General features: G+C 41.9%; 1 protein-coding gene across 9 annotated transcripts in view; it reads left to right on the forward strand.

The window, feature by feature from the left end:
• Positions 1–13144, forward strand: part of KCNMA1 (potassium calcium-activated channel subfamily M alpha 1) — a 748747-nt gene that overhangs the window by 698726 nt on the left and 36877 nt on the right. For 7 of the 9 annotated variants that reach the window (XM_043476447.1, XM_043476438.1, XM_043476444.1 and 4 more), the window contains 2 exons: positions 7356–7469; positions 12175–12305. In XM_043476447.1, the coding sequence (XP_043332382.1) occupies positions 7356–7469; positions 12175–12305 (245 nt within the window). Of the gene's footprint in view, positions 1–7355; positions 7470–8252; positions 8334–12174; positions 12306–13144 lie in introns of all 9 variants that reach the window. The other 2 variants (XM_043476446.1, XM_043476448.1) reach the window with 1 other exon arrangement.

Consider the following 13144-nt stretch of genomic DNA (forward strand, 5'->3'; position numbering starts at 1 on the left):
CCCCTGGCATTAACAGGAAATTTAATTCATCTCCTAGATGATGTAATATGAGATGTTTCTCTTGATTTTAACATGTCTTTATAGATCATTTTTAATGGTGATCTTTCCCTTTTACAACTTCATATTGAATACCTGTCTCAGCAAACCTAGATGACTCTGCCTAATTTATTTCCCTAGTTTAACGTAGCATATGGATTTCTAACCATCATTTATATGCACACAATAAAAGATAATTTGCCCCACCATTTGAACCAATTCCTTTATGTTAAATCTATGGGGGCGGGGGAGGCACTTACCTTCCTTTCTCCATCTATTTTAGGGGAGGTGATTTATAAGAATTTCCATCTCCCTCTCTCCCTGGAAAAGCTTGGGGATTTAACCAGGGAAGATTTAGACAGTACTTTGTGTTTTCCCCCACGGAAAAGTACTGTAATAAAGCATTTATTATATGTACTGAGTTGTGCATGCTACCATACCAAAGCAAGTTAAGCATAACTGCAATGGGTCCCAGCTGTTATCTGCTATTGTTTAAAAGTGAAAACAATAAAAGAGTAAGACTGGCTCAGGCCTCCAACTTGCCTGCCAAGCTCGGCACGTGAGAGAGAGACCATCACAGAAGCAGAGGCCATCACACACGGAGAGAAGGCAGCACGGAGCAGGTTAATCCTTGGTCTCTGAAGTCAGACTGTCTGGCTGTAGCCCCCTAGATGTGCCACTTACCAGCTGGGATGCTGAAGGAAATTATCTGACTTCCTCTGAATCTTATTTTCCTCATATGCGAAATGGTAATATTAGCAGTTCCTGTACTTATAGGGTTGTTATGAGGAATAAATGAGGTGGCTTGTGAAAAAAACCCTTAGCTCAGCTTTGGCACATAATAAGAAAGAATATGCCATGGCCTCTATTAGAGGAGGCCCTGGAGTCCATTTACCTAGGTTCAGATTTAGATCTGCTTAGGCCTAGATGTATCCTCTGGGGCAAGTTGCTTAACTCACTGTTCTTCAATCTCCTCATCTGTAATACAGCACTATCTACATAGGATGGTGTAAGAACTAAAGTTAAAACAAGAGCAGGTTTTGGTAGATGGTGTTTCAGTCACTAAGTCGTGTCTGACTCTTATGACCCCATGGACTGTAGCCTGCCAGGCTCCTCTGTCCATGGGATTCTCTAGGAAAGAATACTGGGATGGGTTGTCATTTCCTTCTCCAGGGGATCTTCCTAAGCCAGAGATTGAACCTGAGTCTCCTGCATTGCAAGCAGGCTCTTTACTGACTGAGCTACATTTTATAATCCCAATCTATAGGGATAGGATGTTGGTAAGAACGAAAGTTAAAACATGAGCAGGTTTTGGTACATACTGAACACTCAGTAAGTGTTGGATTTTACTATTTTTTCCTTAAAGTTCTATTTAAGCCTGGCTTCTTCATTCTCAATTATCTTAGTCTAGATCTAGAACATTCTTGCCTTTGCTTTGCATTCTGTAAGGAACACTACATTGAGTCTTTCACATTTTTGAATGTACTCACAACTTCATTACCCTGGAACCCTTTTCTAGCCATTCCCTCTGGTAGATCTTATCTGAGTCAGAGCCTGTCATTGTTTGTAACCATGGATGCTCCTTGGATGCTGCGTCTGTATGCATGCGTGCAGCAAGTACCCAAAACAGTTACTTTAAAAAATGAAACCTTAATAATCTTGCTATTACCGAGTCTCTTCTCCTTGAACCTTTTGGGCATAGGCCAAGTGTTTGTATTAAATTCTTTCATGTGAAGCCATCCAAACAGAAATGCCCTTGTCATATTTAACTAGAGGCCAATTAATCTTCCAGTAGCTTCCCTGATACAAACCAAGTGCTGCTCACCAATGAATAACCAGTCATGAAAAGAACATCAAGTACTACAGATTTTGTTGAGCTGAACCCAACAGTGGTGTATGTGATTGAGAACACAAATGTTGGAAAAGAATGTAGAGAGTAGTGAAAAACATTTCAAAGGCCCAAGAAGCAAAATAGGAAAGCTTATATCCTTAAATAAATAGAGGAAGTGGAAATTAAGTCTAGAAAACAGAAGACTCCAGAGACCTTGCTGTTGCTATAATGAATTAAAAAGCTTTCTTTCATGAGACTGGACACCAGTCTTTCAACATACTAAAAAAAATCTTAGCCATCTGATATCCAAAATACTCCTTCCTTAAATATTTTAGGCCATATTTTTAATCACTGAATTGATCTGATTATTTTTACTAAAATATGTCCACACTACTAATGCCTTCCCATTAATTTTTCAGGATTTTCTCAATGTGAAAATTTTTTTTTAAAAATCTCTACCAAAAGCTACCTCAGTTCTTTATCCATAGGGAAGGGGGAAGCAATGAAAGCTGTTCCTTGCCACAGATATTTACTGAGTATTTGGTAAAATATTAACATTGGTAGTCAACATTTTCAAGTTTTTGCTTCATACCAGACATTGTACTAGGTGTTTTGAACATACTATTTCATCTTATTCTCACAACTGCCCTGTAATTCCAATTTAGACAAAGATACAGAGGTTTGGAGAGTCTGTGCTATATTTGTGGTTATTTTTCTTATCAGTAGGTGAGCCAGAATTTAAACCTAAGACATCTGACTCCAATGCACATACTTTTAACTATTCCACTCCATTCCTTCTCTGTGGGCTAGGCAATTTGTAGATAATCTGGGATGCTTAATCTGGGATGCTTAAATATATAGAAAATTCAGGCTTTAACTTAAAGTTCTGCTACAGCATATGGAGTAAGCATGCTTGGCAGAGGGCAATGTTGGGCCCATTTCTGCCTGATGTCAAAGGCATAGAGCAAGTAATGTAAGCCCGTCATATCTGCCCCTAAAGCTTGAAACGGGGCAGAGCTTTGAATGTAAGGAGATCAGGTAGTCTTTAAAGTTATCTTTGGCCCAGAACCTGCCTCTCATGTCCACACTTAACAGAGAGAAATGGGAACACATCTAAGGAACCAGGAGGCTGTCTTGGTAAGAACTTGGGCTATGGCTGTGGTTACTTAACTTGAATCTTTTCCTGATTGAGAACTTTTCATTCTATCTATCCAGTGCCAACATTCCTCATCATCTCTTCTGGCAAAATGAGTGTGTTTCTAAAATTAACTTCCTGAGTGTTAGTTCAACAAATGGAAGGAACATGTCCCAATTTCACTATCCTTTAGTTGTAGATCAGGGTCCCTGTGCAAGGACTTACATATGTAGGACCAGAGTACTGCTTTATGTAGAGGGCCTTAAAGTTCAACCAAAGATGTTATCCACTGCAGCAAGCAAGGAAATGAGGAGCAAGACAGTCAGAGAACTGGATACAATTTAGACTTGCACCTTTATCAACAGCTGCTATGATGAACAGGGTAGCTGCCAACAAATGATACCAAAGGCCGAATTCACTCATCCCTTTGGAAGGAAAGTGCCTGATTTTCTATTCTCTTCAAAGTCACTTCAGGAATCTGGGTCAATCCTGCCATCAAGCCACAATTTTCCTGTATTAGAATCTCTAAGAAATAAACAATGCTAATACATTCTGTTCCTCTTTAACACAACTCTCCAGGAAGGGTTAAAAAAACTGAATTAAATCTATTTCTTTTGTCTTTGCCTCTTGCTTGTAAAAACGTGTGGCTATAAAAGTATCAAATAATAAGTGACATTATCATTGTTGAAGTTTTCTTTCCAACAAAAGCACCTTGTTCTTGGGGTCACGTGTAGGAGAGAAAAAGACCTTTAATGGAGAGATGTCTTTGGACATCCACCATAGTTTGTCAGTTGCAGATGCTAATGGAACCAGGCTTGGTGACTGAAGGGGAAAATGGAATATGAAAGCAAAATGAAAGAAGCCTAAGAGGCAAGCATGTCATTTCTAAATGAAGGTTTCATGCAAAGGAATTGAGTCTTTTCACAGCTGAAAATGGAATCTTTAAATAAGATAAAATAAAAGGATGCTTTGGTTTGTTGCAGGTTCTGTAATGAAATACAGTTTTCCTAATACCGTGTGACCTGCATTTCTCCCTGTTTTATGGGTGCTATTCCTTGATGTACAAACCCGTATTTTCTCAAGTCAGCATTTGATGATGGATGTCAAAATACAGGCCATGTATTATGCATATAGCATTACCGATTTAAGGTGTTTACTTGTCAAGTTGAAGAAATTCAAAAACGTCACATCCACTGAATCTGCACAGCTGTCACTTGCAGTTTTTCATGCTTTTGAATGAAACTTCTGATGAAAACAGTTTAGTTTCCCCCTTCACTATTCTAGGGGAAGAAAACAGGTAGCATTTCAATGGCATGTTCTTGGTTATGTGGATGGCTGAAAACACACACTTTCCAAAGCTTAGAAAGACGGACCCTATATTGTCATTCAAATTACTTACCTGTGCACAGTGTATCAATACAAAGAATAAAATTAAGTGCAATCAGGGAGTGAATGGTAAATGGAACTTTTTTTTTTCTTTCTGAAAGTTTGGCACTCAGTTGGATGATATTTATATACAGGAGAGCAGAAAATAGTAAAACTCTTTTATATTTTTCTGGCATCTCATGCAGCATGCACTTCCAAAACAACAGGCAATTACATGCACTTGTCATTTCATTTCTGGTAGAAAAAGGTTTACACATACCTTAATGCAAAAATCAACCCAGTCTTGTCACACTCCTGAGTAAGTAAGGAACCGGGTCACATCATCTTTGAAATTTTGTTCTTGGAAAATTAGCAAGTGACTTTGTAATTCCCTAATCCATTGATAAGCCAAGGTAGCCATCCACCAAGGGCAGAGAAGATAAAGTGAATGTGAACTTCTGTCTGCCTGTTCTATAAGGGGGAGGAGGAAGTTGGGCATGGTGGCCGGCATAGTGCTGGGGGTGCCACTTGCCACATGCTTCACTTGGTAAAATTAATTTTCACCAAATGAGTGTATGAAGAAAATAAATGTCTCATGTCTGTCTGGCTACGTACATCCTTAAAGAGGCAGCCATTTGGCCTAGCTGGGATGGTTTCCCACCTTCCCTAAATTGAAGATATGGTTGGGCCAAACTCAATCTAATATGTATTGAGATTTCGGTCTGAAACCCAAAGAAGCCAAAACTGCAAAAATCAGAAACCAAGTAGGCCACTCTCCTGTTTACTGTGCCCACATCTACGTTCTACCGTGTGAAGTCTGTGTCAGGCACACTGGGAAGTTCAAGGGTCCACTCTAAATAGGTAGCATATGCATCAATCAAGGCTATTTCAGTTGCAAGTAAAGTCTTCAGTATGGCTTAAACAAAAGGGGGAAGTATATATATATATATATATGTATATATATATATCTACACGTATTGTGTATGTGTGCTCAGATGCTCAGTCATGTCCGACTCTGTGAACTGTACCCTGCCAATTCTCCGCTATCCATGGGATTCTCCCAGGAAGAATACTGGAGTAGGTTGCCATTTCCTCCTCCAGGGGGTCATCCTGACCAGGAATTAAACCTGTAGCTCTTGCATTGGCAGGGGAATTCTTTACCATTTGCGCCCCCTGGGAAGCTGTGTATATGTGTATATACGTAAATATTTAATACATAATACAAAGTACATAAATATACACATATAAAATATCATTGTTTAACTCAACATTTTAAAAAACTGAGATCACAGCATCTGGCCCCATCACTCCATGGCAAATAGAAGAGAAAAAAGTGGAAGCAGTGACAGAGTTTATTTTCTTGGGATCCAAAATCACTGTGGACGATGACTGTAGCCATGAGATTAAAAAACACTTGCTCCTTGGAAGGAAAGCTATGACAAACCTATACAGCATATTAAAAACAGAGACATCACTTTTCTGACAAAGGTCTGTATAATCAAAGCTATAGTTTTTTCAGTAGTCATGTATAGATGTTGGAGCATATAGAAGGCTGAGTGCCAAACAATTGATGCTTTCAAGTTGTAGTGCTGAAGAAGACTCTTGAGAGTCTGTTGGACAACTAGAGATCAAACCAGTCAACCCTAAAGGAAATCATCCCTGAATATTCTTTGGCAGGATTGATGCTGAAGCTGAGGCTCCAGTACTTAGGCCACCTGATGTGAAGAGTTGATTCATTGGAAAAGACCCTGACGCTGGGAAAGATTGAAGGCAAAAGGAGAAGGGGGCAGCAGAGGATGAAATGGTTAGATAGCATCACTGACTCAATGGACATGAATTTTGAGCAAACTCCAGAAGACAGTGGAGGACAGGGAAGCCTGGTGTGCTGCAGTCCATGGGGTCACAAAGAGTCAGACATGACTTAGCGACTGAACAACAACAGCAATCTCGTTATTATGTATATAATATATATGAAATCTCTCTATATATATTATACATTTTATATTATAATCTCATTTATAAGTGTATAAAATCTCATGTAGTAAAGAAATCCTGAGGTCAGTTGGTTTTGGTTCTAGGGCTGGTTAATTCAGGCACTGAGGAAAATTATTCCTGTCCTTCAAACTTTTTATCACTGGCTTCAGCCAGCTCATTAAGCTGGCTTGTCCTTGGCTAGTTCTCACCCAAGTTACAAGGTGGCTGCTACCGTTCCCCTCACTACAGGCACAGAAGCAATGCCCAGTGGATAAAAGAGAATCTCATGTGATTCTTTTTAAGGGCAAGGAAAGACTTCCTAAAGGCCCCAGGCAGATGTCCTCCCACTTTCTCTTGGCCAGAACCCAGGTTTAAGTCACTTACTGGCAAGAGAAAAAATAATCAATTGGTTTAAGATAACAGTCAGGATAGGTTAAGATATGCTGTGGTAACAACCAAAGCACAAACATCAACAAGACAAATCTTGGTGGCTTAAAGCAACAGATTGATTTTTCACTCAGAATGCTTTGTGTGTCTGGGTTATTTTCCAGGGTTGCTGCCCAGCCTTCATCTCCATGGTAACCCACATTCTCACTGTTGCCACAGCCTGGGGAGAAGGATGGCAAGTCAAATACTTGTACCAGAAGTGATCATATGCATTGTTCTGCTTGTTTTTCATGGGCCAGAGCATTTCCTGTGTCACATGGTCATGTCTAACTTCTCAGAAGCACAGAGGTGCAATCTGTGTGGAGGGAACAGAAATCTGTGAGCAAGATCAATAACAGGTGTAGAGACTGGTTTTTAGGGATCTGTCAATGTGGGTTAGAATTATTTATAATGGTCTCATACTTTGTTCTTTTGAAAACAACTCATCAGAGTTTATCCTTGGAGTGTTAATTTTTGACATATAAATAATACATTTTTTTTTTTACTGTGTATATACACTGTACTCTCACTATTTCCAAGTTCTGCACATTTTTTATTTTTCTCTTTCCTCTCTTTTCTTCTCACTAGGGTTCACACCTCCAGGAATGGACCGATCCTCCCCAGATAACAGCCCGGTACATGGAATGTTACGCCAGCCCTCCATCACGACTGGGGTCAACATCCCCATCATCACTGAACTAGGTAGGAGTGAACGTCAGCTTTGGGTGGATTTTTCTGGTCCTCTCTTCCAACCATGCAGGATATGAGGAGGCTGGCCTGTCTCTTAGCTCTCTCATTGTGGTAGGCTCTAATGGTGTATTTTCTGGGGGAGTAGGGGAAGACTGGAGAAGAGTATGGGTAGAACTATGGCAGATGACCCAAAGGAAAACTGATCTATCTTTCCTCTGAGATGAATAGACAGTTTCCTGCGTGCTGGTCACTGTTTGCAAAGGGGCATGAGGTGATGGGTTGGAGACTGAGGCATACATTCCGGAATGGGGAGGAAGGGAGGATAGGTATAGTCCAAGGGTTTTTTCCCAGTGATTCTCATTGGAAGCATCTGTGGAAGTTCCCTCCCCTGAGGGACAAAGCCTCAGGTCTAAGCCAATCCCATTTTGAGAACTGCATAGAAACACTGGCCTGATGGGTGATAAATTTACATTTAATCTATTCTAGTTAAACTCTTCAGCTAAAAGGCATTTTCAGTGACTGTCACCCTGGTCCAAAAAAAAATGACAGGGTTTTGAGGGCCATGATCATTGACTGGTGGGATCCAGCTTTTAACCTGGCCGTGGCATTTCCTGCTATTATTTGTGAATTTGCAAAACTGATACAAGGTCTCTTCCCCCGAAGATAAACACTTAACTACCTATGGTCCTGGGTCCCTTTACTTCAGAATGCTTTCTCTGTTATTCCCTCACTCTTTTCTTTTTCTGTACTTTCCTCCACTCCCTTTCCCCAACCCTAAATGCTGTATCCAATTAGCTAAACCTGGCAAGTTGCCTTTGGTATCAGTCAATCAGGAAAAAAACAGTGGGACGCACATTCTAATGATAACCGAACTGGGTAAGAAGCACTGTTTTCTTTCACATCAGTATCTCCTTTTGTTTGTGGTTGGTGTTTCCGACTATCACCAGCTTGTTTTTTATTTCACCGGCTGTAGCAGAACAGCTACCCCATGGCACTGCTTTGAATGTGTTTTATTTGTGGCTCTGGTTGGAATCGACTGTCTTGTTCTGGCCTTTGTTAATGATTTTTTTCCCCACACAGCATCAGTAAACCTTTGATCACACCCATCTGACCTGGCAGTTGTTTCCAAAGCATCTTTGCTCTAATTCATTTCCTTTAGCTTGGGCTTTTTTTTTTTTTTTCCCCTCTGTGTCCCCCTGCTCCTCCTCCCACCTTCTCCCTTCTATTCCTCTTCCAACACACTGTCAGTTTGACTGACATGTCTTCGCAACTCTCAGAGGAAGTCAAAGGAGAAATATAAAAATTTTAAGATAAGAAATCTAAGATGGTGCCTTCCCTCCAGCTGTTTATTTTCCTTCATTCTGACTTTATTTGCCTTTTTTTCCCCCCCTACTTGGCCCTTTCTCAGAAGCTCTGGTTTCTGAAGCCATAAAAGCAGTGAGCTCCTAGGGGACCCTTTCTTACTAAAGCCAGGTCTTAAGAAAGGATGCAGAGGATGAGGTTAGCAGTCACCAAGGCCCAGCCCTGCACTCTGACCCCCACCCCACTGGCCTAGAGTCCTCTCTGGGAGATTCAGAGAAGACTCATCTATAAGATGAAGGGCTCTGGTCATGACGGCATTTGTCAAACTTTTCCACAATTCCCTATGACTTGGTTAATAACTCAATGAAAAGCACCCATCAGCAGCAGGTCTCAGAACTAGGGATTGATCTTCTAGATAAAGACAGCAAGTGCTGTTCAGTGGAGGGTGAATTGAGAGGTAGGGAGCACCTGCCTTCAAATGGCTCACAAATGAAACTCACATGCCATTTTCTTGGCCCCAAAATATATTTCAAAATAAGAGAGCAGGCTTTTAACACAGTAATCTTGCTTGCCAGGTGTCTGGAAACAAAGGAATAAATTGTCCACCATTCAGCACTGTATTATTGTCGATGGAGCTATTCTTCAGGACAAATTCACTCAGGTCAAGGAGCAGCACACTATTTTATGTTTCTAACAGTAGGACAGGTGTCTTTTTCATGTTTAGAGAAGTTGGTTAAAAGCCTAGGGGTGGATTGCTCTTCTCAGAACCTTAGGTAAGAGACCCAGGGAGCTTGTGTGGCCCAGACCTCTGGGTGGAAAATTTATGCAGACATCTCTGTCTCAGAAAAATTCAGCAGTGTTTCAAAATCATCGTTGCCAGGAATTTGTCTGTTTGGAATTCATGCACTGCCAAATAACTGGAATATCTTGATTTGCAACTAGTAGAAAAGAAAAGGCTTGATACCCCCAATCTGTCCAACAATTCAAGTGTTCAGTTAGCATAATTGAGTACCCTAAAGGCTTTGTCCCTTACCAGATTTCTTTTATGAACTCAGAGAACCTTCCATGTGTTCACATCACCTTCACCCTCTGCCTTAAGACCAGTTTTTCTACTGGGCTTACCACTTTTGGCAGTTAGACCATCATCCTCTGACCACCTCACCTTCCTTATCCCCACAAATATTTACTGTCTACCTACTTATTCTGAGATGTCTTTGCATTGCACCAGGCCAGGTTCCAAAACACAAAAGGTGCCAACATCAAACAAACTCGTTAAACTGGGTAGTGTATCCCAGTCTTTATGTACTTGAAGAGTTCCAATTGATGTTAGCAGGTCAAAGGATTCTAGAAGGTCCACATGAAGGAAATTTGTTCGAAGCTCTTTAATCCATTTCTCAGTTGTATTTGATTACCAACTCTTGGGGGTGATTGTTTTTATCTCTTAGCATCCACATAATTATTGTTCTGTGAAATAGGTTTCAGGTAACACTGGCTAGGTAACCCAGAACGGTGCCTGGGATATTGAACCTGTGCTTGTGCCCTGGAGTTTTTTTCCCAAAGAATTGAATCCCTAACTAGCTGACAATCTCCAGTCATCTGTCAGGTCTAGAACCAAACCCTCCCCATCATCTTGAAAAGAGGTAACCAACAGGTCCTTTAGGGAGGGTCCATGCACATGCCGTCCTCAGCTCTAAGTAATTAAAACTGCATCCCTCTGCATCTTGTTCCAAGTTCACATTTTCCCACTCACAAAGCAGTTTAGTCTTCTAAACTGTGACCCACAACATACTTCTGGCTAAATGGTGGGAGGAAAGGAAATGCTTCCATGTGACTCTGGTAGGATCCTTTAGCAAGGCCTTCCTTGTGTCTTCTGAGAGGGGTGGAGGGAGGCTGGGAATTTTCATAATTTCATGAGATCACAAGAAAGACCACTATTTATCAAAATGCTGAACTGGGCTCACCAAGGAGCATCTCATAGGAACCTCCTAACAGTCTATCAGGAAAGTTGCTAATGGTCCCCCCAGAAACTAAGAAACTAAGGTGCAGAATGATAAAATGCTTTGCTCAAGAGAATTAGTGACAAAGCCTGAATTCAGAGTTCACTTGCTAGATCCTGGATTTTGCATTTTCACAAGCCTGTAACTTAAGTGCTGCTAAGACAATGGGGAGCCAAACATGATAAACTTTGGAAGAACAGAGAGCAAAAATTTTTCCCCATTAGGATCTTTCTCCAGGGAAACAGGATGGTGTCATTTAAAAATAATTCCATGCCCAGCCTTTTATCCTATTATCATTTATTTTGCTTCATACGATAAACAAAAGTTTAAAAAAAAAGAAAAGTTCTCTCAGAAGTTCCTTTTGGAAAAAAAAATTAAAACAATAATTCTAGAAAAGAGAATTAGCTTTAGAAAGGATTCAGAAAAAGGAAACCTCATCTATTCTTTTCCTAAAAGCATAATAATTATTCCAGAAATCACGAGTGCTCATCTCCTCCCCCACCTCACACCCTCCCCCTCCCCATCACTTGCTCTGCAAAACTGATAATTTCTGAAGCCAAGATGGGAATGGAAATTAATTTGTCATTTAATTTTTAATAAGTTAAAGACATCTCGGTGACACAACCAATCAGTCTGCACGTGCATGCCAGAGGAGTCCTTGAGGAATCCTCAGATGGAAATGAAATACAACATCAAATGCTGTGTCTGCTTGAGCTGAAGCACATAAAAGATTGAGCTGTTTAGAAGGGGAAAGGGAGAACGTGGGCGTCCCTCTGCGCCTTAGGATGCAGAGTAAGTCTTTGTCAGCCACAGCCCGAGACAGCCAGGGGTACCTCCCACCTGGAGTCGCCTTTATACTGAACAGGATCTGTTGGATGTGGGCCTGGATTCAGGGCTGGACACCAGGCCCTGCCCAGATCCATGCCTGAGGCATAGTGGTGCCTGAGGGTGGATTCCTTGCTCGTTGCCTTTGCTATGCTCCTAACCTAGATGGCTTACTTTTCCTTGTGGCTAAACTTTCCATCCCAGCATGGCTACTCATGGCTCCTCATTCTTGAAAGATGTCCATCTCTCAAAGGACTTGGCTACCAAAAAACACTTCAGAGTGTTTTTCGTCATGATCCTAAAGCTATACCAAAGAATTGACCAACGCCAGTGCACCCTAGCTCCACCAGCTTGCCATGGAGCATGTCCACTTGATGTCTCTGCTCTCCAGGTCTGGGAACCTTGAACAAGCACCTCAGAGCCGTCCATTGAGTCCCACCGACCCATACCCCAAGCTCCATCGACAGCTTCTCCCATGCTTTTCTTTCCTTTTCAGTGACCTCAGTGTTTCTAAACCTGTAGCCTGTTCTCTCTCTGACTTTACTGCCCACATGTAGTTTTTCAAGCTAATTCCTACTTCATGCTTTTCCTAGTGAACGATACTAATGTTCAGTTTTTGGACCAAGACGATGACGATGACCCCGACACAGAACTGTACCTCACGCAGCCGTTTGCATGTGGGACAGCATTCGCCGTCAGTGTCCTGGATTCGCTCATGAGCGCAGTAAGTGGGGGACACAGGGGTGTGGGGATGGGGTGCCTCCAGTGCATAAGGGGCATGGGCTGGAGCTTGAGCTACACTGGAGAGCAGAACCATGCAAACTCTCCATCTGGTAGGAGATGCTGTTGTTAATCTAACTAGTACACAGATAAACACCTGTCTATAAATTCTTGAAAGTGCAAGGAAGCTTGTGAGTAAATATAGGTGAGCACTTGACCCAGTCTCAGAACTAGAGAGAGATTTCCCCAAAGAAAGAATATGTATTTTATGTCAAGATCTGAACATGGAGAGGGGAGCTTTTGTGGGGAAGAGTATCCCACAAAGAAGGACAGCAAAGGGAAAGACCTGCTAGGGAGAAGGGTGCCTGCTGGGCTCACAGGAGATGGGAAAGCCTGGGTAACAGGACTTGAGGGAGTGAAAGTGAGGGAAAGCAGAGCTGGACCCATAGGACCTCAAAACCCATCTCCATGTTTTTGGTCTTTTTCTTAACAGCAGTGAAGAGGCACTGAAGAGTTTTAAGTTGGCAAGTGACGTGATCAGGTTTATGTTTTGGGGGATTGGCCAGGCAGGTGCGTGGAGGGTGGCTCAGGAGGCAGGATGGCCCCAGGAGGTCTGAGTAAGGGGCTGTCCTGCCCTGTGCGGTAGGATAGAGCCCACAGAGCTGGAGGGAGGTGGATGCGTCTGAGTGGTGTTTGTCAGCAAAATCTGTAGGACTTGGGAACGGACTGAATATGAGCAAAAGGCAGAAGGGGACAGAGTGTCAGAGTGTCAAGGATGACTCCTAGGTCACTGTCAGTCATGGAGACAGAGTCCTGGGAGAGGAGTGGGTGTGAGGCAAGGCC

This window comes from Cervus canadensis, chromosome 8 (genome assembly GCF_019320065.1).
Source record: "Cervus canadensis isolate Bull #8, Minnesota chromosome 8, ASM1932006v1, whole genome shotgun sequence".
Classification (NCBI taxonomy): Eukaryota; Metazoa; Chordata; class Mammalia; order Artiodactyla; family Cervidae; genus Cervus; species Cervus canadensis.